The following is a 24,474-nucleotide window of genomic DNA, read 5'->3' as shown; positions in this document are numbered from 1 at the left end:
ACACTGCAGAAGCTTGGTTCAATCTCTAGTCTTGCCGTCTTTGTACAGGACACCCGCTTTATAGGAGGCATTATGTTTTATGAATGAATCACCGTTTCTGGGACTCCATCATTTTTATGATCTACTATTAGCACTAACCCCAGAGCTGAGGTGGTGGGAGGGAGGAGGTGACGATCTACAGTCTTAATTCTTGCTTACTTAGACTCCTTAGTGGTTTCCACTGGCGTTAGCAGACTTGCATTATCAGGAAGAAGCGAACAGATGGGATTCAGTGGATGCATTTTGATAGCTTTCTATGTATTTACTAACTGAGAAGTTGATGGTGTACTGTTGTCTCACTCTGTATGTTTTTTTAATGTAATCAGGAGAATCATGAGACTGAGATCAGATACGTATCATAAAGTGCATTGTGTTTTACTTGTTTTTCCCCTACCTCTATCGCTTTTTATCTTGCTTTTGAACAGATACAAAACCAACCAGAAAGCTAGAAAAATAAACTAACCAAATGCATAAATGTGTTTTCTCAAGCTTTTCACATCCTCAGTTTAGTGACAGCTGATTCTAACTGAAATGAGTTACCACAGATATAAGCAATGTTATAAATATTTCTGCATTTCCTATTGCACTGAAACACGTTTATTGTTGCGCCAACAGGAAGGATCAGCTGAATGGCTAAGAAACTAGAAATACCGAGCATCTCTGGGGAGGTGATACGGGAACTGTTGTAGAGATGATATTCTTGTGAGCTCTGATGCTAACAATTTTCTTTTCCTATAAAAGCCAAACTTGCAAATGTGATGTTCTCTTTCCCTCTCTCCCTGACCCTTTAGCTATTACCCTCAATGGAAGCAATTACTGTGTTGATTTTTGCATAGTTTGAACTGTGTGTTTGTGTTGAGTGTTGCAACGCAACAGTGCCCGTAATAACAGTCTTTCTGTCTTTCCCTTCAGGTCTGGATAGATGCAGGGACACAAATCTTCTTCTCATATGCAATCTGCTTAGGAGCAATGACTTCCCTGGGGAGCTACAACAAATACAAATACAACTGCTATAGGCAAGTTTCCATCCAAGGGGGTTTAGTGTTTTAGCTAAATGATGTAAATAAAGTAGGGACAATGGGTTAATTTTTTTTTAATTAACTTGCTCCATGACATATGTGTGACTTAGGGACTGTTTGCTGCTGGGATGCCTGAACAGTGGTACCAGTTTTGTGTCTGGCTTCGCAATTTTTTCCGTCCTGGGCTTCATGGCACAAGAGCAAGGGGTGAACATTGCTGATGTGGCAGAGTCAGGTACGATGGTATTTGTGGCAGTGGTGGTGGGCACTGCCGCCCAGCGTGTGAGCAAAGTTCTGCAGACTCAATCAGCTAACATCTAAGCAATAAAAACAGGACAAGGTTTCCCATAATCTCCAGAAAAATAAGCACATTGTTGATTTGGGCTTTCATCTAGAGCACTGAGGGTTAGGCGGGGTTATATTGTTTACTCTGTCTTGATTAACAGGGCAGCGAACACATTTCCTAGAATGTGCTAATCCATTAGAGTTGAGATTAGAGTTACAGTAACCACTCCATTATCTAGGGTCCAGAATGTCATTGATTCAACAATTTATTCCATCCTTCTTTTCAGACTACCTTTATTTTCATGCAAATGCAAATAGCCAGTGTTTATGTATATTTTCATACCTTAGTTTTGCTTGCTCACAGCGGAGAGCTGCAGTGGGAGTGTTACCTTGGCCTTTTGCAGGGACGTACACGCAGATATTCCCAAATCTCACTGAAAGCCAAGAGAAGCTGGAGAACTCCATCTCCTTGCTTCTCTGGGCCATTTCATCCGCGTGAACTCCAGATGTTGCAATCCTACCTTTGTCCTCTGTAGCTTCAGGGTGAGGTGGATAGAACCACGAGAAGTCCGTTTTGAAACTGGCTGTACACTTAGGTTCCTCCCTCATTTCAGAAGTGTTCTTCCCATTAACGTTCAGCTACACACTTGCAGCTGAAGAAGGCTAAACCCTCATAGCAGGTGAATGTTTCTCAGACAAAACAGAAGACATTTTTTCCTCTGTGCATGTCTTGTCCATGAGGGCAGGTATGACCATGTGTTTTCATGTAGAACAGATTAGATGGGAATTACCATTCAAAAATAATGAGTCAGGCCTCAACTGCCATGAGGCTTAAAGCTAATCAGATTCAAGTAATAACAATGTCACCTGAGTGCACTTTTGGCATTTCTTTCTGATTTTTTTTTTTTTTTTGAGCAATTTTAATTCCCCCACATAGTATTTGAAAGCTTTCCTCTGCAAACATGCTATTAAAATGCAAAAGTCAATACGTCTTCTGATCACATGGCTCTGGAATTAAGTCTTTAAGAAAAATATCTCGCTTCGCAAGGGCTAATGAAAAACTAATGGCATTGGTGGCACCGCTGGATTCTTGGGTGGCTGCAATTGGCACACCTCTCGCAAGTGTAATTAGTTAACAGTCTTGGCCATAATGCTTATTTTGATCAGAGGTTGATTGCTTTGCTTGAAAACAGGAAGCAAGGGAATAATCCTATTGAATGAATCATATATAGCCCCTTTTTTTAATATGTAGGTGGATCAGTTCCAAGAGTAGCGTTTTTAAGTATTTCTGCATGAGGTTTTTATCTGGTCGATATTTATTCTAATTTTTGTTATTAAATCTGTGATAAACAGGCAGCTATGTGCCTGTTGCTTTACATTTTTAGAATTAAACCATTTTCTAGTCACACTGGATTTTTAAGTAATTTTAAAATACAAATTAACTAACAAACTTAGTGTTTACATAGCATTTTTTCATCAAACAGCTCAAAAAGCATTTTTTTAAAGGAGGCATTTTACATCTTTTTATAGGGACAACGAGGGCACTGATTAGCTTCTGAACTTGGTTTTCAGCATCTTGCATATTTTGCTGTCAATTCCTTCAGGTTTTCTACTTTATTTAAATTCAACCCCAGCTGCTAATAGCCAGAGGCTTCAACCATCTCACTGTTCAGTGGGTTGCCCATCGTCACTGGCTGTCCTAAGGGATATTTTTGCATGGCAGTAGACGTTACCAAAGTTATCCAAACCACTCCCCATGGGTTTCCTCGCTGCCTTTCTCGGCAGAGGTTGAGTGCAGAGCCACCGGAGACCGTGGGATGAGTGTGCCGGGACCCACGTGCGGCCGTGGGGGAAGCTCTCGCTGCTGACTTCTCCGTGCAGAGACATTCAGCAGGAGCTTAAGCCTCTTTTTTTGGCCTTGCCTTTTTTGGTTTCTTATGATGGAAGGTCAGAACGGCTCCCCTGGGTCGGGAACGGTGAGCAGAGTCACTGCCACTTGGCCGTGGCACCGGGAAAGGACATTGTCCACGGGGCCAAGACCTCCTGCTCCCCCCGTCTCGTCCCAGCGAGTTAAATACCTCCTGTTTCCTTGTTTGCCCTCTTGCAAGCCAGAGGAAGGAACATCAACAAATTTGTTGACATCAGAATCTCATGGCCACATTTTTTTACCTGTGCCAAATTCGGCCTTGGCGCAACGTGGCCAGGACACGCTTGTCAGCGAGTGGTGGCTTCTGCTGGCCCTTCGCTGGCTCTCATGGGTTTACACGAGAGTTAAATTAGACCCCTCTGGCTTCCCAGTGAGAGCAGATTTTTTAATAAACAGCCCTTGACTTTTTTTCAGAAATACTTTTAAAGGGAGAGAAGAAAGCAGCAGAGTCTCAACAAAGCCGTAGTGAGTCCTGTCCAATCTGTGCTGCGTCTCTGGCTGGAAAAAATACTTTCCTGCCAGTGCAATTTGTAGCAGTGTTAAAACAGCACAAGATTTGCCTTTTTTCTTTTTTTTTTTTAATCCTGTTTGCAAACAAATTCAAATTAAGCAGGCCTGACTATAGTGCCTCGGGTTTCCTAATGCCTGCCCGGTCTCTGCTCTCCAGCCTGGCCGCAGCGCTTTGCCGGCAAACAGCGAGTGGGCCGGGGTTGTGGCAACCCTAATTAGCTCTAAATAGCGGCCACAAGTGCTTCACTTTTGCAAAACACCCTTCAGAGCAACAGCGTTTCACATTAAATACAATTTTTGGATTATTTATGTTCAGTCGAGGGGATGCCAGGAACATTTTCTTTCACACGGACTTTTCTTCTCTTTTTATTTCAACACTTTGTTTCAGAGGAAAATCAAAGCTAGCACAGGGCTAAGGGCACAAGACCGTATCACAGTGCAAGGACAGTTTCACTGGCCAAAGCATGCAGAATTGCAGCAAGTTTTGAGGAGAGCAGTTTTACATCTGTCTCATCAATTGCACAGATGAGCTGCAGATGCCGTTGGTAGCAGTTCTTGCTCAGGGAGGATCTACTGTATCCACAGAGTCAGGAGGCAAAAAGCAAAGCCCCCCCCCCCCCCAAATTTGAGACATTCACTATTTTTTTGGTATCTTCTGTCATATAAAATTTTAGTTATGTTTCATTTTAAATAAAATTAGTTGCTCGATTGTTGGCTAATTTGTATTTATTTCTGCTCAAGTATTTTCAGTGACCTAAAGTTTTCTTTAGTTTGGAAAAAAGTAATTTTTTTTTACCTCTTTCTCTTGTTTCTTTTTCCATCTCTCTTGTTGGAAAGGAAAAGCAGGAGGTAGGAAGAGCATAGTTAGAGATTTTTCTGTCCAGATGAGAGATAAGATTTCTGTCCCCACACTGCAGCAGTTTAAAAAAAGTTCTTTTTCCTATCGAAAATTACTTGAATCCACTTGAAAATCCTGGGGGTTTTTTGAGGCTACTTAAAACAAGCGGATGAGCCAAGCATTCCCAGGTTTAATCTGAATTTCAATCTGCCCTCAGAATTTTTTGGCGGCTTCACCAAATTTCTACAAGCACTTTGAGAGCTTGCTGTCAATGCTGGATTGCCAGTGTTCCTGTCTCCCGCTCAGAAAAGGCTCTTTTTCTCTCGACAAAAGCTCTCATGAGCGATAGCTGGTAACTCCTGGCTCCAGATGAGTGTGCGAGGGCACTGCCCCTGTGTCAGGGTGTGGGTACCAGGGAGATGCTGTCTGGTCCATGCTGCAGATAAGACCCAGTCTAGTGATGAGCCCTCGCATACAAGACTTGGCTTTCCAGACCTGAGAGGCTGGACAGTCGGTCCCAGCCCCGCTGGTGCTCCCAGCCTGTTTCTATCCATCACTTGGGGCTGATGTTGGTCATATCAGTGTCACCACGGCAGGTCTGCCTAGGCTGGCTGGATAGGGGCAGATGATGTGACAGCACGGGAAAGCGATTTTACACAAGGCGGTTTTACACACCAGCAATTTTTTTCAGGATTTTTTTTTTTTTTTTTTCTTTTCAGGGACCACAGCTAATATAACTAGGAGTAGCCTGATCACCTCAGTGCAGCAGGGAGGGTTTGCAGAAGCGAAGGAGCAAACTCCCAGAGTGCAAACCCCGCTCTAGAAAAGCCGTGCTGGGTTTGGAGGTTGCATACAGAGGGAGGCAGTGGTTGTATTTAGCCTAGATCCCAGGGAGTGTTTGGAGCAGAGCCCCTTCCCTGCATGCAAAAGAGTTTCATCATCATCATCTTCATGGTGGCCATGTGGGCTAGCGGTGGGATCCTGCCATTCCCCCGGGTCACTCCTCCTCCCCTGCCCCCAGCCCTGTCCCGTGTCTGCGCGGGGCAGGTGTAGGATCACCTCCATTATTGGCATGTTTGAGACAGATGTTAAAACTGGTGATCTGTTAGCAATGGCCTTGGGGGTTTGCCTGTGGTTTCTGCTGTAGTCATGCGTGCTTCGATTTCAGATAAAAGAGCCAAACTCTTTCACTTCTGGTATTTCCAGCCGCGTTTGGATTTATCTGAACGGAACCAGGCATTCCTGCATTTGAGTGTGGCTACCTTTGTCAAAGAGCTGGTACTTACTATTTCTCTTCCCTTCCCCCTTTCCTGTTTTCTCTTTCTCTAGGTCCAGGCCTGGCCTTCATTGCCTACCCAAAAGCTGTGTCCATGATGCCGCTGCCCACCTTTTGGGCAATCCTTTTTTTTATTATGCTTCTGTTGCTTGGACTGGATAGCCAGGTTAGTATTGTGGGTGAGAGATGTGGCTTGTTGTCTCAGCGCTGCTGAGAGAGAAAAGCTGGGTTTACTTCTAATGCTGCTTAAGAAGAATTCATCTGGGCTGCTTTTTAGTACAGGGGCTGCAATTTGATGGATCTCTTGGTCGATAGTGAGTATGTTATTGCTCCATAAGTCTTTGTCATCAGGAGTTAATGGAGTCCACAAGACCAAGGTAGTACACCCTAACCTAAATATCGGTCCCAGTCTGGCCCAAAATACTAGCGTTTTGGTCATGATGTTGTATTTTCCTACTTCAGAGAAGAGCTTAATCATTTTAAAATCATAAAAGACTACAGCAATCTGTTCCCCAGTGGACTGTGGAACCATTGCAGTAACCTGCAGTATGTCTACCCCATCATTAAAACACTTCGTAAGAATTAATATCTATTAGGAAAACAAGCTTTCATAGTTGCCAAGTGTCAAAAAAGACAATCAAAGCCATCGTGAGGCACAAAAAGCACAAGATGTTTTGTACTGTGTATCCAGGGTGGCTTCATGAACATTAAGAGGACAAAGCCACAGTCTTTTTCAGTGGCCTTAGTCTTGGAGCTGCTGAGCAGCTTGAGATTCTGTTGGTTTTCACTTCACCAGTGCACATTCAGCTCGTCCAAACAGGCCAGAAAGCATCTTGGGTTCCAGCTGTACTAATTTTATAGCACACAGTGCTATTAATTAGTGAGCATGGAAAAACTAGAAAGTTCAGTCCAAGAAGTTAGGTTATTTTTCCCAGTGGTTACTTATAGGAATGTTGGACTAAATACTGCCAAGGAACTTGTAAATCATTTCTAGATAGTCCACTTGAAAGGCAACATGGGTGACCAGGGATTATGCAGTAACTACACATTCAAAATTGCCGAAGTTTTCAGGGCAACCGGCAGCTTTCTGCACTCAAATGGAGAGTCGCCAAGATTATAAAAACCCAGTTGTTAAGGATGAAATGTTCACTTAGCTGAAATGTTCTCTCATAATGAGGAGAGATCTCTGAATGGATTTTTACCCATTTGTTGTGTACTTAATCTCTTACGTTTTTGATATTGAATTTGCCCTAAATCGCTCTTTATGGCTTAATCTTTGAACTCTACTGAGCAACTTTCAATCATTCTGAAGTAAATGTGAAAGCGCCCAATGCCGTGGTTCAGCAACCCTGTGCTTATGCAAATTGGAAGCTGTCTAGTAATTTTATAAAGCTCCTCGCTGCGTAGAATGATTAAAACTAATTGGAGCGCTTAATTTTTCTCCTCCACCCCTCAGTTTTTTTGGAGTGCAGTCAGGCAGGTTTCTGGAATGCTGGAGCAGTTTAAGATCAAATCAGCCCAAAGGAAGGGGTTGCATTTAAAAAGAAAACCAGTTTTGCAGAAGTCGAAGTAACAAGTCAGCAGGCAACAAAATCTGATGGGGGGTTTGCCGGAGGGGCTGTATTTCCAAAATGAAACTTCAGCTCACAGTCAGAGAAGGTGGAGTTGTTACAGGGCACTTTGGGGCACTGTAAGAGCAATGTAGATACTGGGTAGGAAAAAGTAGCTTTTCTTGAAATAATGCTACTTCATAGGCTCCCCGTGATAACTCATTAGTTATAAGATAACGTATCCACTTAAAGTGAAGGTCATTTCTGCAGAGGCAGCCTTGGTTCTCCGTGGTATCCTCGTGTCTTCAGTGAACTTAGTGCTTCTGCACCTTGCCAGGCTGGAAGTGCAGCTCAGCTGAGTGATCCCTTCTTCAGATTTGCTTGGGCACAGTTCGGTAGTGGCTTTTCTCCATGGGCGAAATGCATCTGGTTTTTGATTAACTTTAAACTTTTGTTCAAATCCAGTTTGGGTTATTTGGTTATTCAAGTTGCATACCTTACATGTAGTTTTCCAATGAAAAGTTAGTACAAATACAGTTACCAGGAAGCTAGATAAAGAAAGATTTTCAGCTCATCTATTCAGATCTTCATTTTTGGTTTACACATGCAAATAGTTTATAAAATCTTTGTGTAGGAACTGTGTCAGCAGCACCATTATTGCAGCAGAAGTCTCCAGAGCTCAGTCAGAGGTACTCTGCTTGCAGGTTCAGAAAAGACAAGTTCAGTCAAGAACTGCTGCTATTTCCCATCAAAGTTTGTTTTCCCTCAGCTGGATTTTCACTAGCGCACCCAGGAGTAGAGTTTTATCCAATTGTGGAATTAGCCCAACTGGTACCTGTGAGGTTTTCTGACACACCAAAAGGAGGCTGGAAGGTACTTTCCTAGCTGAGGCTTTTTTGGAGTGATTCCTCTCTGGCTCTTTTCTGGCATACGTCTTGTATTCATCTGGAACAGCTACAACATAAACCCCACATAAGTACCTTCCTGTCATCAAATTAAGTTCCATTATCCTTGCAGCTTATGTTTCCAGAGCCCCTTTGGTAGTCCGTAAGGCCGCTAGGAAGTGAACAGCAATTCTGAAAGCTTGTTCCAACCTGAAAACGGCCCCCGCGCTTCATCCGCTGGGTTCCAAAGGAACGGCAAAGGAATTTACTTATCCAGAGCAGCATTTTGCCACTGAGCACAGTTCGGGTGTTGCTGTGGAGCGTTTTTTCAAGTACGAGCCCGGATAAAATGCACAACGGGTAATTTTCAAGTCATGTGTCTTTGTTGTTGGTTTTTTTTTTTCCTCTAGTTTGTTGAAGTTGAAGGACAGATCACGTCATTAGTTGATCTGCACCCATCCTTCCTAAGGAAGGGTTACCGACGGGAAATCTTCATCGCTATAGTGTGTTTCCTTAGCTATCTTCTGGGACTAACTATGGTGACTGAGGTGAGTGGCACTGGTGCTGGAAATTGCCTTCTTTTTTAGCCAGTTTTTCGACGAATTTTGCCTGCACAGAATCAGCAGCTCAGAGAAGCGCTGCTTTTTAAATCTGCAGAGTGTCTTTCATCCCTAGATCTGAAAGGATTTTGAAGGGGAGCTATATATTGCCCCCATTTTCTGTCAGAGGAACAGAGAAATGAAATCTCATTAAATTCAATCTGATCTCAAGTACTCATCAACAGGAGTATGAATGTTAACATCTGTCTCCAAATGATGAAACACATCGGGAACCTTCGGCAGAGCAGATGAAGAATCCATCCAGTGCATGCAGGGAAAGAGATTTTTATCTTAGTTACACAGATTTGAATCGATGAAATACCCCTGGATTTATTCTTGTATAAACAAGATGGGAATATGTTCCAGTGGCTGCACTGTTGTGATATTTATCTCCAAAATAAAATCCAAGCCAGGTTTCAAAAACAACTGGAAGAGCATGATTGTGCAAATTAAAATAGCACCTGCAACAGAGGTGCCCAATAAACACAGTTTTTCAAGTAAAAGTGCAAGTGTATATAGGTCAGTGTAGCGAGAGCAAAGATTCCAACATCGTAGTATAGAGTTAGAAGGAAATAATGAACTATTCTCATGAAAAAAAAGTTCTTCCACTTGATTCATAAATGAAGACCTTCCTGAGGAACTGACTTCCATTTTTAGTATTTTGGAGACATTAATGTTAGGAGGTGACTTATTATTTCTTTACATCATTTGTTTCTATAAATGCCCATCCTAAAATACTTTTAAGAAGGAAAGATTTAAGTGTCTCAGTAGCTTAGACTAAGTGGCTTAATTTTGTTTAATCGTTGTCTTGTTTGGAATGCTTCCTGTAGTAAACACGCATATTCCTGGGGGAAGGTAATGCTAAATATTTACCTTACCTAAGTGCTTGATATTTCTTCTTGTTAGACTGTAATCATTACGATATGTTGATAAATATTACTGGGAGCTGAGCCTGAAGTACTCCTTTTTTTTTCCTGTTGGATCCTAATCCGTTGTGTCTCTCTTTTACAGGGTGGCATGTATGTTTTTCAACTCTTTGACTACTATGCAGCTAGTGGTGTATGCCTTTTGTGGGTTGCATTCTTTGAATGTATTGCTGTAGCCTGGGTTTATGGTAAGTGAGAATCCTTTCATCTGATACCTTTTGATGAGTCAGTGACAATTTTGTGAGCCAAACCTTTAATCATCAGCCACCCCAGAACCTTCTTCCCAGCAACAGACACATGCCATTAATAAAAATTCGCGCTGACCTCTTGGAGACAAAATTGCAGCTGGGATGAAGCCAATCTCCAGTGTTTTTCCACACAAAAATGAGTATTTTTCATTGCTAATTAATAAAGACACAATGAGGCATTTACGTTTGCTAAGCTTAGAGATAAAGAGTTGAAAGTTTGGCCAGCCTTGAAAATTTCTGTTTGTCTCTCAGAGAATTTCTTTTCAAAGCTGCAATGTCTGCCGGGGGCGAGCCAACCAAATAGGAAATACAAAAAGAAAGCCGACAGAAGAGTGTATTCTGTCCCATTTTGTTTAGGCGATGCTGAGCACCGAGGTCTGACAGTAGCCTCTGTAGCTGCCTGAGACGGCAGCTGAGGACTGATCAGATGTTTGCTGCTTAGAACTGGCCATTTCCCTGATTTTTCATGTACTCCATCTCCTTAAGAAAGCAAAACAAACAAAGCCTTCATTTTGCATCTGTCAAATTTCTGTAGAAGCAGGGTGTACCGTTTGCTGTTGGGTGCATGATGGGATGGGGAGGGATTAGCATCGCACTCCTGCATCCGGATAATGAGGGGTGTGTGGGATGAGAGAGTCCCCCAACTGTCGAGCTTCTCAAGAAGAAAATCACCTTGAACTTCACAGCCGCAGGAAGCGTTTGAGGAATACGTCTGACACCCTCATCTTCCCTTTAAATACCACTCGGGGAGAAGAGGAAGGCAGCTGTAACCCTACAGTTTATGCGTTCAATTCTGATGAATGCTCTCATTCTCTGTTGCAGGCGCTGATAATATTTATGATGCCATTGAGGATATGATTGGATACAGACCTGGTCCCTGGATGAAATGGAGCTGGATTGTGATCACACCAGTTCTCTGCGTGGTGAGTACTGACCTGTGCTGTTTCCAGTCTTCACACAGCAGCTCTGAGCCACCTCTCACTGGTTCTCCTCAAGTGAAGGCTGTTGCATTCAGAGGCCAATTTGTAAAGAGCTGCTGGAGGCTTGAACATGCCCCTCAAAGACATCATCTTCTCAGATATTAGAATAATGCCCCAGATTTGTTTAAAATACATATGGTATCCATCAGCTCTGTCTTTCACTGCCTCTCTTCCTTAGGGCCAGTGGTAGCACCACAGCCATACTGCTTTCAGCATTTTTGAGCCTCACTTTGTTTTCCTTTCTCATCCACAGGGGTGCTTTATCTTTTCTTTGGCCAAATACAAACCACTGACCTACAACAAGGTCTACACGTACCCAGAGTGGGCAATCGGCCTGGGCTGGGTTCTTGCCCTTTCCTCCATGATCTGCATCCCTATGGTGATGGTCATCCGCATCGTACGGTCAGATGGGTCGCTCATTGAGGTAAGAGCAACCAGTTGTCTGTCCAGAGGAGAAAGGAAGCTTTAACTCGCTTTGTTTTATACAAAATAAGCACAGTGCTTGGAAAACTGCCACCTTGCCCAGGTAGGGCAAAGTTGGGTGCCTCTCCTGCAGTAAATGCAAATAAGACTGTTAAAGATCACCTGTCCCTTGGGCAAACAGTAGAAATTGAACAAACATGAAGCCTTCTGTCCTCACACAAACACCAGGTGATTTTACTTCTACAGTTTCTAGCATGGCAGGTCGCTGCCTCCATGTGCAGACAAGCTCTCAAGGACTGGGGTGCTTCCATGTGCCAGATCCCTCTTCTCCACGGAAGAGGGGGACAGGGAAGCACCATCCTACCAATCACTGAGAAAACGGGAGAGAGAAAGAGAACTTGGGTCAAACACGGCTGTCTAAGAGCTCATTGAATTTCAGGGAGATTCAGATCCACCTGTGGACTGTGGGGCTCCCAGGCATGGCCTTTGCTCTGGAGGACTGAATAAAAGTCAAACCCTCTTGCCAGTGGGCTTCACTTTTGAGCTGGTTTTTTCTTTTCTTTTTTTTTTTTAAATTCCTAATTAGTCAAAACACTGGATCGAGATTGCTCTGATCTTTGGAAAAGTTTGGGCTGAATTCAGACAGCGTAGATTCTCTCTGGTTTTGCAGGCAGTCTCTTGCCCTTCGCAGTTCAGTGCAGGTTCCCCTGGTTTGTTTTCCTTCCAGTGAATAGTTTTTAGAGACTGCACAAGCGTGAAACAGCAATTCTCTTCTAAGGTTTCAGATTAGTTTTGTTTTTGCCTAATGAGATGGTCTTCAGTGCAGCCCAGGGTATTCTTGGAGGAGAAAGTGGGACGCTTTGGGTTAGGAAAAAAGAGAGAATGGAATAAAAAAAGAACATTTCCCAGAGAACAAATGCTTGCATTTGTTTTTCTGCAAGTGTTAATGGTCTTTTTCAGCTGTGGCCAGAGCACTTTCATTAGTGTTTATTTTCCTGCCTACATTGTCAGCATCTATTGAGAGAGAAGTCTAAAAGTAGCCAAAACACTCCACAAAGACCATGTTAGGGAAGGAAAGAGAGTAAACACTGGTCAGATGCCATTTAGTTCTTCCTTTGTGAACGGAGATGTAGGAGAGAAGTTGCCACTTGGCAACGAGCGGCTGGGCGAGAAGGCAGAGCTGCTTCTAAATGGGGAAGGAGAACGCGCATAATTTGAGCAGCAGCTGCGGCGCCGAAAGCCCAGCGTGCAGGATGCTGGACGATGCCGTGGATGCCCTCTCGTGTCCGGCTTGCCCGCGTCAAGCCGGGCTCTGCAGCTGAGCAGCAGTTGAATGCCGCGCTCCGCAGCCCGGGTCCCCGTGTCCTTACAGAGCCACGCGGTGCACGCGCGTCCCCGATGGCCACCAACCCCATCCTTGGTTTGCCACGTCCTCCATCCTGCACGTGGAGATGCGGGGGGGGCACCGCCTGCTCTTCTCACCTTCGTTCTTTTCCTTCCTTTCAGAGGATAAAAGCGGTGGCCGCCCCCAAGGAAGTGAATCGATGGTCCAAAGAAACGGAGAGCGGCACTCCCTTCTGCCCCAACGGAACTCCGAATGGCGGATTGATCAAGCCAACTCATATCATTGTGGAAACCATGATGTGAGCTCTCTCTGTGAGAGGATAAACCTGCTTTAACTGCCGTTTACTAACCATAGATTCTCATAGGACCAGGTTTACAGAGCTTTATATTTGCACTAGGATTTATTTTTATTTCTCACAGAGAAAGTTATTTTTTGTGTGTGTTTTTTTTTTTAATATTTTGTAAGGTAATCACAGCAGATGTCTCTCTGTAGGGGGAGAGCTTTCATATCAGACTAGACATATTACAGGAATTTACTATTATTGGGTTTTTTAAAATATATATATCTTTATCTCTAAATATTATACACCTTACCACTTGAATTGATTGTCTTGCCAGCAATACATTCAAGTCTCAGAAAGCAATTAGAGGTGCTGGTATGGTTGGGAGCAGGGTAACCGACAGAACACACGAAAGGAGCTCTGTTGAGAGATACGATAAAAAAAAAAAGACACTGTTTCAAGAGCAGTTTCAAAGGTGTAGTATTTCCACCCTCTGGTTCATTTGTGGTAAACGACAGGCTTCAGGGTCACCTTAGGGAAAGGGTACAGTTAAGTTTAGCACAGTCCCTGAATAAAGATACAGGCGGGCGGCTGGAGCGGAGAATTTGCCAGGGAGGCAGAGAAGTTGGGTGTGAAGCGCCCTGCGGCTTCCCTGGGCACCGGGCCCCTGCCACACAGTCGAGAGGAGGACTTTAGGAAGGCGTTTGCAGGATTTGGCATGGTTCACTTGGGGTTTTTTTTAAGATTTTTGTGGGTTTTCTTTTTTTTTTTTTTTTTTTTTTTTTTGTACTTAAGCGGATTGCTTGCTGTCTGTACGTGAGCGGGGAGGTTGAGCACCTGCTCCTGAGTTTTCCAGCAAAGCGCATTTTAGTGTGGTGGCACTGGTGTAAACTTGAATTCTGCAAACTGGGAGAGGCAGCAGGGGCGAGTGCTGAGGAGCTGAGAGGGGAAGAGCGGCACCTGCCCTGCAGATGTTCTTTGCCTGCTCGTTTGTTTGCGTGTTGATTATTGGACTTTGGTTTCGGGCAGAAAAATAAAAGAATTCGTTCTGGACCCTGACCGCCCAAAGGTGAACACAAACCAGGTCATCCCCGACAGGAGGAACAAAACCGCTCACCTACACCTGGTGTAACTGGTATTTATAACAGACACGTTGTCAATAATAATAGTAATGAAGATAATAATATCACTCAGCAAACAGGTGCTTTTCATCCATGTATCTCAAAAATGCTTTGCCAAGTTCAGGAACCGGGATTTGCTTTATTTATTTATTGGGGGTGGAGTCCTTTACTGTCGGGGGAACAGCCAAAAGGACTCAGTCCCTTGTCCCATGTTACTGAATAGCAGCAGTGGACCTAGGGCCCCCAGTCTCCTTGCCCATCACTGGGTGAAATTGTAGTTTTATGTTTTTTTAGGGTGTGTGGAGGGTTGCAGACATATTTATGAGTCTTGTGAATTTTATCTGCTGAAGAAACAGGGCTTTTGGGATTTTAAGTTAAAGCAAAGGGAACATGTAACACTGAAATGTTTTGTATTTCGTCAGGAGGAATTTTGTACCGTTCCAGGTTAGACTGGGGAGCGAAGAGAAACCGCTACAAGGAGTGTAGGAACGGGGGTTCTGCTTCGTGTGGGCCAGGTGGATGTTTCCATGGGCAATTGCTCCCTGAAGTCTGCCCAAAACATGGACAGAAACCTTTTTTTAAAAACTTGCGCAGGTTGTGCTGGGAACAGGTTCTCTGGTGAAACTCAGCCTTTTTCTTGTGGGCATTGTGTTAGGGGGAGAGGGTGTGTTTTGTTTTTATGATACCACAGTTAGGCTATGCAAAGGTATTTAGATAAAATGCTTGATAAAAGCAGAGTTTGTATCTGCTTATTCTACTGTCAGCTTAGTTTGTCAGGGCAGAGTTTGACATTTCAACAGGAACATATCCAGTTCTTAACATTCCTACACAGTAGTTTTACTTTATTTTTTCTTGACCCATGGGCTGACTGGCTGCAGCAGCACAAACACTTGTTGATAAGCTTGTTGGTTTTCCTGTAACAGAAAAGGGGTGATTTAAAAGTAAGAGATGGACCAAAATAATTTAAAAAAAAAAAAGAAAAAGTGGCTTCATCCATAACTTTCCAAGTCTTTCCAGTTTGAATTTGTACACATTTCTACATCAGATAACTGAATTGCAGCAACAAAACCAGCCAGGGCAGAATTGGTTTCGTTTTCTTTTTCTGGTTGCTGCATTATGAGATGAAACTTTTCCACCGCTGGAGATGTCAAACATCTAATGACCCCTGCTGAGCCGGTGGCAAGAGCCATCCGAAGGTCGTTGGAGGAGTTCTGTGGGCCAGTGGGTGTCATCAAATGTGCCCAAAATAAACATGCATACAGCTTTTTTTTTTAAATAAGCTTTAACCATCGAAGGCAGTGAAATGTAATCAAAGATAAGTCTCTTGGTGGGCTTTGGCTTGGACCCCCATTTTTGAGTTACCGTTGGTGTCTGCAGTAACCCGGCACGCTTGCCTGGGGGAAGAGGGAGCAGCAGGTTAGGAGCTTTAAATTAAAGGATCCTGTGAGTGCAGATGAAACACTCATGCTTGATTTTTATTTTTTTACATCTATACATTGTCATACAAGTGCGCTGGAGATATAGTTTGCACATCACTTTCGTGCTGTAGAGCTGAGACAAGCTTTAGTTAGGGAACCGAATGGTTTGGCCCCATCAACGCTGCCTCTGGTGAGTGAGCCGGGTGTTTCTTTAACCTTCTCCCGCATTGTGGAGAGCGTCTTTGGGTGGAGAACCAGAGGGCTAATACTACACCTTTCGAAGTACAACTACTAGCAAACCAGAACCCAGCCCTGTTTCGATATAAACTGTGCCATTCAAATCAGTCGCTTCCATGTACCAAGTGAAAATGTCTCGCGCGTATGCAACGGCCTCCTTGGGAAGGTGTCCGGCCCCGCCGTGCTGTTCAGCGGGACCGCGAGGAGGGCTGGGGCTCACCAGGAGCTGAGAAAGGATTGTTTCTGGAAAACAGTTCCCCCCTCCCTTCTTGCCCCACCTCGAAAAAGAAAAGAAAAAAGAAAAAAAAAAAAAATTGTCTTGGTTCATCTAGGGATTGAGTTCCAATGATAACACTTACATTTTTACAGTTTGGGGGTTTTTTCCTAACACTTTTATCCGATTTCTGAACTTTTCTGGGTGATAAAATTGCATTTCAATATGATCCTCTGCCAAATTTATTAAAAACCAATTTTTTAAAAGACTCTGTGTTTTCTACCTATTTCTGACTGCAAATACAACTGATTTTTTTTTTCCTTAATTTACTTGTTTAAACACTTGTGACCTCTTTTACTTGTTTTATGTAAATGAGGAACTCTATAGTAAAATATCATGACTAGTCATAGAGGAACTGGTTTGGATCCAGGGAAAAGTTGGTGCAGTTTTGGCATGAGATCTTTAGAACCAGATCCCTGAGTTTAAAACCAGAAGAAAACAAGACAAACCCCACACCTTTTCATATTTCATTTATCTTTGTATTCATGGGTTCTTCTGGGCTTGAAAACGGCAGATTTTCAGCAGTATTTATTTCCAGCTGACCTGAGATAGTAGAAATGTAAAGGGGAACATTTACCCCCCACGATTCTCTGACCTGTTTCTTATTTCTCTCGATTTTCCAAACTTTTTCAGTTCGTCTGTCACTAGTTATGATCTCACTCAATGGGCATCTATTGTAAGGGACTTTACCAGTAGTCTGTATTTTGGTATTTAAACAGTATGATTTCATAAATAGAACTGGTTTTTATTGTTGTTGTTGTTCTCATTTTCCTTCTCAGCCGTAGCTTTCCTTTTCATCTGGTCCAAACAAATCCACGTGCTTAGGAAAGTCCTTTAAAGTGTGAGATAGTAGGTCCACAGTGGATTTGTTCTTGTGTTTGTAAATGAAAATACAAAAGCCTAGCAGCGGGATTTGCCATTTAGGACAAGGCTGGTGGTCACCCTGCTGAAGCACCGCAGCAAAACTGGTTTTCGCTGTTGTTCTCGGGGAAAGGAGGACAACAAACAAACAAACAAACAAAAGGTGCAGCCTTATGGTTGCTTTAACACCAAAAAAACCCAACAACCATCAGCAGAGCCTTTAGTGTCACTGTCAGGAGAGCATCTTTGTTCAGTCCTGTGTGCATCCTCCTTCCTCAACTGCAGCTACTCCTGGCTCCTCTTCTCTGTCTCCACGTTAGACGAGTCAAGTAGATCTGAAGACACATGGACATTTCCATTCGATAGGCCTTTTATAAGTCTCCTCCCACTCTTCTTCTTCTTCTTCTTCTTTTTTTTTTTTTTTTTGCTAAGGAGACATAACAGTTTAATTGAGGTCGTGCTTGTCACACTTGGTTTCAAAGCTCCCACTTGTTGCGTCAATGACAAAACTCCATCCGTGGGAGAAGGATTTGAACGTTTTGGCTTTTTTTTTTAACAACTGATGATTAGTTTCCACATCTCGTGATCGCTGCAGGATCACTTGTGGAGGCATAATGTATATAAAATGTTAAATAAGCTGTGTATTGAATAGAGTGGACAAGTTTTAGTTAAGCAGCTCAAGCACACTTGGAAAAAAGATGACCCTGACATAATTTCCAGGAGATTCAATGGACGTTGCTCACTTTCAGTAAAAAAAAAAAAAAAATTTAAAAAAATCTATGTTTGAGTAGATTAAATCTTTTACCTTCATATGCACGTACACAAGTGAGGACATTGCTTCTGTTTGTAAGCTGCAAATCGTGTGTAAGTCTTGCAGAGCTGTTTAGGATGAGGGTTGCGAAGGTTTAGCCACCACTTGCCTACAAAGAGCCAACGTGCCAGGGTGTCAAATGGCCTTTCCTGAATTGGGGGTGGTGGAAGAGGGAAAATAATGACAAAATCCTAGACCAAGGCCCCTCCAAGGAAGCTTTAAGGTTGGTCTTGAAAACTCTCCTGGTTCCTCACAAATGCCACGTGGCTCCGGGTACGGGAGGCTGGCTGTGGGTCAGGCCTCGGACTCGTTTTCTCCAAAAAATCAGCATCCAAAACCTTGTGGTTCAGATTGACATGTAGTCGTGGATTTGTATATTTGCATGAGCAAAGGTCAGGAACCGTCAGACCCTAGTAGCTTGGTTTATTTCTTGTACTCAAAGATAAGCTTAAGAAAGAATTCTGTGACACTAGAGAAACACATGAACTAGTAAAAAAAGCCCCCCCCAAAGCTCCATATTCCATCACAAAAATATTCTGTTGGTAGTCGTGGTCAATTTAAGTTTATGGGAAAGCTTGCTTAAAAAGACAAAAAAACTTGAGCATAACGAGCACCAGCTGGAAAAACTGCCCATTCTGGCCCTGCATCCTCTGCCGGATCATGGCTCTTTTCTGCCAGCCCCAAAGAAACCTGTACACGGACAGCGCTTCTCTGCTTTAAGAAACAAAAATTAATAATTTTTTTTAAAAAATAATTTTTTGGTTGTTTCTATTAAAAATAAACAGAAGAAAAAAGATGGTTTTTATGTGTGTTTTTCTAATTGTCAGTTTGAGTTGGTGATTTCACCTGTATCCCAAAATGAGCAGAAAAAGCTTTAGCTACTATATGACCAGAAAAAAACACAACTTGAAGTTTTGCAGGTTGAAAACATTAACAAATCAAATCACGCCCACATCCCCATGAAAGGTGGAAAACTTAAGTGACGGGGCTTGTGCCTGGAAAAGAGCCTGACCCTGCTGGTATTGCTGGGCTGTTGAATGGCAGCACAAACAGCCTTTTGGTATCAATGCTGTATACAAATTTGAAACAACCAGCGCAGTGTCAGAATTGAGTCCCACAGCCCTGAGCTTTAGTAGTAAAGCAAATTAAATATTTTTTTTTTAAAGGGGGTGATTTTGGGGAGGCTTTGTCCCCATGATGCACAGCAGGACGCTGCTGCTTGTGTTCCCTTTGCAGCAAAGGGCAATGTGGCCAGACCTGGGCGGGGGAAAAAAAGGCAGAAGAAATAATGGGGAAAATATTATATTTTAAAAAATGAAATAGTTGTGCTAAGGAACTGTGCATGTGTGCTTTTGTGTGCGCGCATATGTGGGGAAAGCTTTGTTCTTGTAGCATAGTACACATTAGCATGACACACAATTTTTTTCTATCCGCTTCTGCAGTTGGGATGTTAAAAAGATTTTTTTTTTTTCCTTGATATAAACACTGGCAAAATCATGTTGAGAGGCTGGGGAGAAAAAAAAAAAAAAAAAAAAAAAAAAAAAAAAAAAAACAACTTGCCTGAGGAGGCAAGTTGACCATTTGTCATCTGCTCCCGTCCTGGAACCAGCAATGGTCTCTCAGCAGCGCAGCATCCCGGTCCTGTTCTGAAGTGCTTGTTGTTCAATAGGGTGTTGTTTTTCTCCAGTGTAATGTTGTGATTGTTACCTGATAATGTTGCCAGGGACTTCGCGTTATAAAAGGTGGTCAATCATATTTGATGTATTTGGCTAAAAACAGTGGTGGTGGTTTTTTTTTAATTAATTACTATTTAAATTCCTAGCAGCTGTGATGACAGTAATGTGATGAGTAGCACATACAGCAAGGAGGTGCCGGTGATGATGACCTCCTTAAAAATGTCATCTGAACTTTTTTTTTTTTAAAAAAAAACACCTTAAAAATATTTTTAAAACATTTTAAAACATTTGTGTGTTCCGAAACGGAATATTTGTATTAGAAAAAAAAAAATTCCTGGAGTGTAATTTAATCCTAAAATCCCTAGCCTTTGTGTATATGGTAAATGTTTGTATTTTGCAGTTTCTGTTCTGCTTTTTAGATAAATAAAAAATGTATATGGATATTTTTAAGTCATCTTTGCTTTTTTAGATGAGTTTGTAATCACCTTGTAACTGAAAATAAATCTTTCCTTTATAAACCAGTTATGCTTTTTGATGTTTTGTTTGGTGGGTTTTTATTTTTGGTCTTTGAGTAGCTCACCTCTTCCTTTAACACTCTTTATTGTGGGGTTGTTGACTAGGGTGGGGGGAGTTGTCCTTATAAAATATTAAAAAATATATATATTTATTTTTATATATACACACATATATAAGCCCAGCTCACAATCCGACTTCATGTCTGTCCTGGTTTCACTCTGGGCAGCAGCTGAGCCCCACACAGCTGCTCACTCACTCCTCACCCAGTGGGATGGGGAGAGAAATGGAATGGTAAAAGTGCAAAAATTCATGGGTTGGGGGAGAGAAATGGAATGATAAAAGTGCGAAAATTCATGGGTTGGGATAAAGAAGAAGGAAAGAAAAAAAAATTATGCAAAAGAAAACGATTCCTCACCACTAACAACACGTCCCATCGCCAGAGTTGGCAATGCCTGGTCTGAGCAGCCCGATACTGGCACAAACAGCAGCTGCAATGTGTCTCAGGTTAAAATTAATTTCTAAAGCCACTAAGCACCAAGAGCTGCTGCCGAAGAGCTTCATATGTACCTGCCTTGGGTGGCTGTCACCTGCCCGTGGCTGCAGCCAGCTCCCTCAGCCGCGGTCTGCGGGACACAAGGTGACATTAGCGGGAGGACGCGCTGCCCAGCCAGGCGACGGGCAGCACATACCGGGGGAGCAGCACCGCCTGGACCTTGTACGTGCTGCACGCAGCGGAACCCCAGCCGTCACGTTGCACGAGCTGTTGTTGAACCTGCCATCGCCTCGGTTGGCTCCGTGCGGCTTTGGCAAGTCCCCGGTGCCAAACGTGTGACAGGCCTTGCCGTGAAGTCTGCGCCCCGGGAGGGTGGCCAGAGATGGCAGATAAGGCTTGTTTATGTGGCAGTGATTCCCCGGGTCCAACCAGGAGCATTTCCACACTGTGCTCAGCCTCCGAAAATTCCTGCGCTACCCACTTGGCCATGAAGAGTTGCAAAACGCAGCTCACCCTTTCCCTGACGGCGAGCAGAGATTCCCTGCGGCCTTATCCCAACTTTTTCTGCCCATGCTGGGGGCACAGAGGTGCCCCAAACCACTTTGTAAGAGCAAAGGCATTAATCCCCAACCCAGGGACACAAGGAGCTACATTCTGTGTTCACGGCCGTCGTCTTGTCGGACGTCTGGTTTCAGAGGTGGGATGACTTCAGCTACCACAACACAGCTCCCCAGGGCACCCCACTAGAGCCGCAAGGTTCCGAACATTGGACGGGCCACCTGCCAGCACGTCGTCCTCCAGCAGTTTCCTAACACATCTCCAGGGATTAAACCACGGCTTTGCAAAAGTTGCCACAGCCACATCACAGCCACCACGTGCTTTTCTGGGTCTCCGTTTTGTCATGAAGTAGCCAAGGTTTCAACCCAGCGAGATTTCCAGTGTCACCAAAGTGAAGCTGCGAGTGATGCTGTAACCATTGTCCTTCTAACAAGTTAAAATAGGGCTAGCAGCAGAGTGCTGCCGCACTACCATCCTCCAGCAGAAAGAGACAGGAGCCAAAACAAACGCATTTCATTTGCTTTTATTTAATTAAAAAAAAAAAAAGTCAAAGTCATTGCAATCCCATTTAAATACAGAGATTTACAAATAGGTCCAAAACAGGACTAAAATATTCTTTGAAATGCTGTACTTTTAAATATTGTGCTTTCATAGATACATAAGAAAATTAGCATATAAAAATACTTTACAAGGAATACACTCTAATATATGGATAAAAATACACATTTAAGTAATGCATTTCATCTTCATTTCATTCAAAATGCATAGGAAGGGATACAAGGACCAAGTTTTTCTTCCTTTTTTGTTTTTAAAGCCTTTAATAAAAGTCTTCATTAAAAACCTATGAGAAGCCCCAGTGAGCTTCCACTGCTCAGAATATTGCATATAAAAACACTTTCGGCTGCACTGTCAATGCTCCACAGTATCAATTATGGCACATTATCTAGTTGTGGCAGCAATGGTATGGGATATTGCATACTCGAAGAGAAAATGGCTACAACAACAAATAGCTGGATGGGCCCATTCGCGTGTCTGGAAGAAACACCCTGAAATGTTGCGCTATCGCAGAGGGACAGAGTCGCAAAGTAGCGCGGGGATGGACAGTGGGGGGACAAGTCCTGGCTCAGCAAAGTGACAAACGTGTGGCACATACCCATCCGACACCCTACGCAAACGACTGGCAAGCAGGCGGTGATGGAGGAACCAAAAGGATGAGCAGGGAATGGGGGTGGTGGGCACCAGGTCACCAAGCAAGCTCCTCATCCACACCATGCCCAAGCCTTCCCAGACATGAACATCATCATAAAGTGCTAATCCGTGAAACGTGGGGCAGGCAGATGAGGAGATCAATGCAAACATCACAGTCCCTCTTTCCCATGGGTCTGGGGAGGGACGGGACTGACCACAGGGCATCATGCTTGCAAAGCAACAACAGGCAAAGGCGGGTGGACCTGGGGCCAGCAGCCAAACCCCCGTGGGCACACACACCACCCGGGACACAGGACACAACCTCCATCTAACGACAGGCTTCTCATGCCACGGCCTGACAGGAGACGACAAGGCGCTATCAGTTCAAAACATCAGGGACAGCCCAGGGAAGATCGCTAGTCTGCTATTTACTTGTGGGCACAGACCAGGTTGGCAAGCATCTCCACAAAGCCCACATGAACAAGGCGGCTGGGGATTTGGGCAGGTATTCAGGGCCTTTAGCCTCTGGTATGGCCACCTGCTCTGTAATATCTGCTCCAGCACAGGTAACCACATCGCTCATGGGAATCGATGGCAAGACGAGGCGCCTCATCCCACTGCAGGCAAGCCAGCCCTGGCGGGGAGCGCGGATGAGGCTGGCGGGAGGCAGTTGCAAATATCAGTTTTTGCACAAGAATCGCATCTAGCCACTCTCAAGTACATTTTGAAATGCCTTTTAAACAGCCTTGCACTGGGAGTGCAAGGGGTTGCAGAAATCGCTTTATCAGGAGCATGTAAAGGATGGAGTAGGGCACAACAGAAAAGGAAAGGCGTTTCAGTCTTGCTGTATGTGATCAACCAAGCAAAAGAGAAACATAATAGCACCATGTCTGTTTATAGGATGGCCAAGGCCTTCAGGGTGAGGAGGGTGTTGGAGGCAGGACCCCACGCACCCCGACGGCCGGCCCGCAGGGGGATGCCGGTGGACGCTCCTTCCTCCCGTCGGCAGCTCGTCCCACCGCCAGCACTGCCCACGGCCTGAGATGTGCATCCAGCTCTGACCTTCCCAGCAACATTTAGCTGTCTACAGACGACAGCTCACTGAAGACCCGCCTCCCCACTTGCAGGTTATGGTACACACAGCATTTACAAACACCAGTGCAAAAAAACCAGGAAAAACACCCCAAATACCACAATAGCTCAGCAGAGGCTCCGGGCACCGTCCGCTCTGCTCCCGTGGCTCAGAGTGTCTGGACGCTCGCCTTGACCTCGGTGCCGCGGGCCGCCTGTGCCGGCAGCTCTCCCGTCCCCTCCGAGGGAGCGTTGGCAGCCAGTGCCAAGGGGTTTCTGCTAATCACCAGGTCCAGCTTATCTCCAGCCTCTGAAATCAGGGGAACGGCCAGACAGCAGTCAAAGTCTCTCGTTCGGATGCGGTTTACCTGCCGGGATGGATTTAGGACGTGCCATGGGGAGGAACAACAGAAAGACCATGTTTGTTAGTCAGAAAATGCAAGGTTGGTGCTAAACCCACACCTGTGAAAACACACAACTCTTGAGGGTCCCTGATTTCAGGTTCACGGCAGAGCAGGGGCAGTCCCTTCAGGCTGAGCGCATCCTTGCTTAACTGAGAAATCATGCAATAACCATCAGAGGAAAGCGAAAAAGAAGCCTGGATCAGGCAAAAACCCTGATCCCCAGTGTCTGGGGCAGTATTACAAGTATTAAATACTGCAGGGCTCAAAACTAGTTCTCCAGTTCAAGCCTGAGGGGAAAGGTTGCCATTTTCCATTATTAGTTTTGCCATCATGGCTTTTACTGGCCTTAAGTTTGTGATGCAGTGTATTCAGCACCTAGAAAATAAACACAGCTCAGACCCTCAGGCTTCTGCCAACCATCTTCCAGCTCAGCCAGCAGTAAATTGAGACTATACTACAGAGCTTCTGCTTCTGCTCTCTCCATTTACATCCTTCATTTCAGAGGAGCCTGGATGCATTTCACATGGACTCAGAAGGCGGCTGCAAATTCTCTCTGCAGGATTCAGCAGTGAAAGCACTTCTATTGCTGTCTCTTGCAGACCTTCAAGCATGTTTCTAGGCTGGATCACCTGCAAGAACCACTCCAGCTCTCTCACCTACAGCTACCGGAGCATCTGGGCCTGGTGCCACGACAGCTCTGGGATGGAAGAGGCTGGC

The 24,474-nt window shown here is 44.2% G+C and overlaps 2 protein-coding genes across 18 annotated transcripts in view; one reads left to right on the top strand and one right to left on the bottom strand.

Annotated features, from left to right (window-relative positions):
• The window catches only part of SLC6A6 (solute carrier family 6 member 6), a 100,201-nt gene extending 81,445 nt beyond the window's left edge, over positions 1–18,756 (top strand). For all 16 annotated transcript variants that reach the window (XM_065642401.1, XM_065642404.1, XM_065642402.1 and 13 more), the window contains 8 exons: positions 952–1,055; positions 1,169–1,293; positions 5,948–6,060; positions 8,739–8,876; positions 9,939–10,041; positions 10,924–11,024; positions 11,335–11,505; positions 13,011–18,756. In XM_065642401.1, the coding sequence (XP_065498473.1) occupies positions 952–1,055; positions 1,169–1,293; positions 5,948–6,060; positions 8,739–8,876; positions 9,939–10,041; positions 10,924–11,024; positions 11,335–11,505; positions 13,011–13,151 (996 nt within the window). In that variant the 3' untranslated portion in view covers positions 13,152–18,756. The remainder of the gene's footprint in view (positions 1–951; positions 1,056–1,168; positions 1,294–5,947; positions 6,061–8,738; positions 8,877–9,938; positions 10,042–10,923; positions 11,025–11,334; positions 11,506–13,010) is intronic.
• Positions 18,757–21,799: 3,043 nt separating this feature from the next.
• Positions 21,800–24,474, bottom strand: part of GRIP2 (glutamate receptor interacting protein 2) — a 258,196-nt gene continuing 255,521 nt past the window's right edge. For both annotated transcript variants that reach the window (XM_065642370.1, XM_065642371.1), the window contains exon 24: positions 21,800–23,721. In XM_065642370.1, the coding sequence (XP_065498442.1) occupies positions 23,524–23,721 (198 nt within the window). In that variant the 3' untranslated portion in view covers positions 21,800–23,523. The remainder of the gene's footprint in view (positions 23,722–24,474) is intronic.

This window comes from Caloenas nicobarica, chromosome 11, assembly GCF_036013445.1.
Source record: "Caloenas nicobarica isolate bCalNic1 chromosome 11, bCalNic1.hap1, whole genome shotgun sequence".
Classification (NCBI taxonomy): Eukaryota; Metazoa; Chordata; class Aves; order Columbiformes; family Columbidae; genus Caloenas; species Caloenas nicobarica.
Note: the sequence above shows the minus strand (reverse complement) of the source record. Positions and strands in the feature narration are given on the sequence as shown.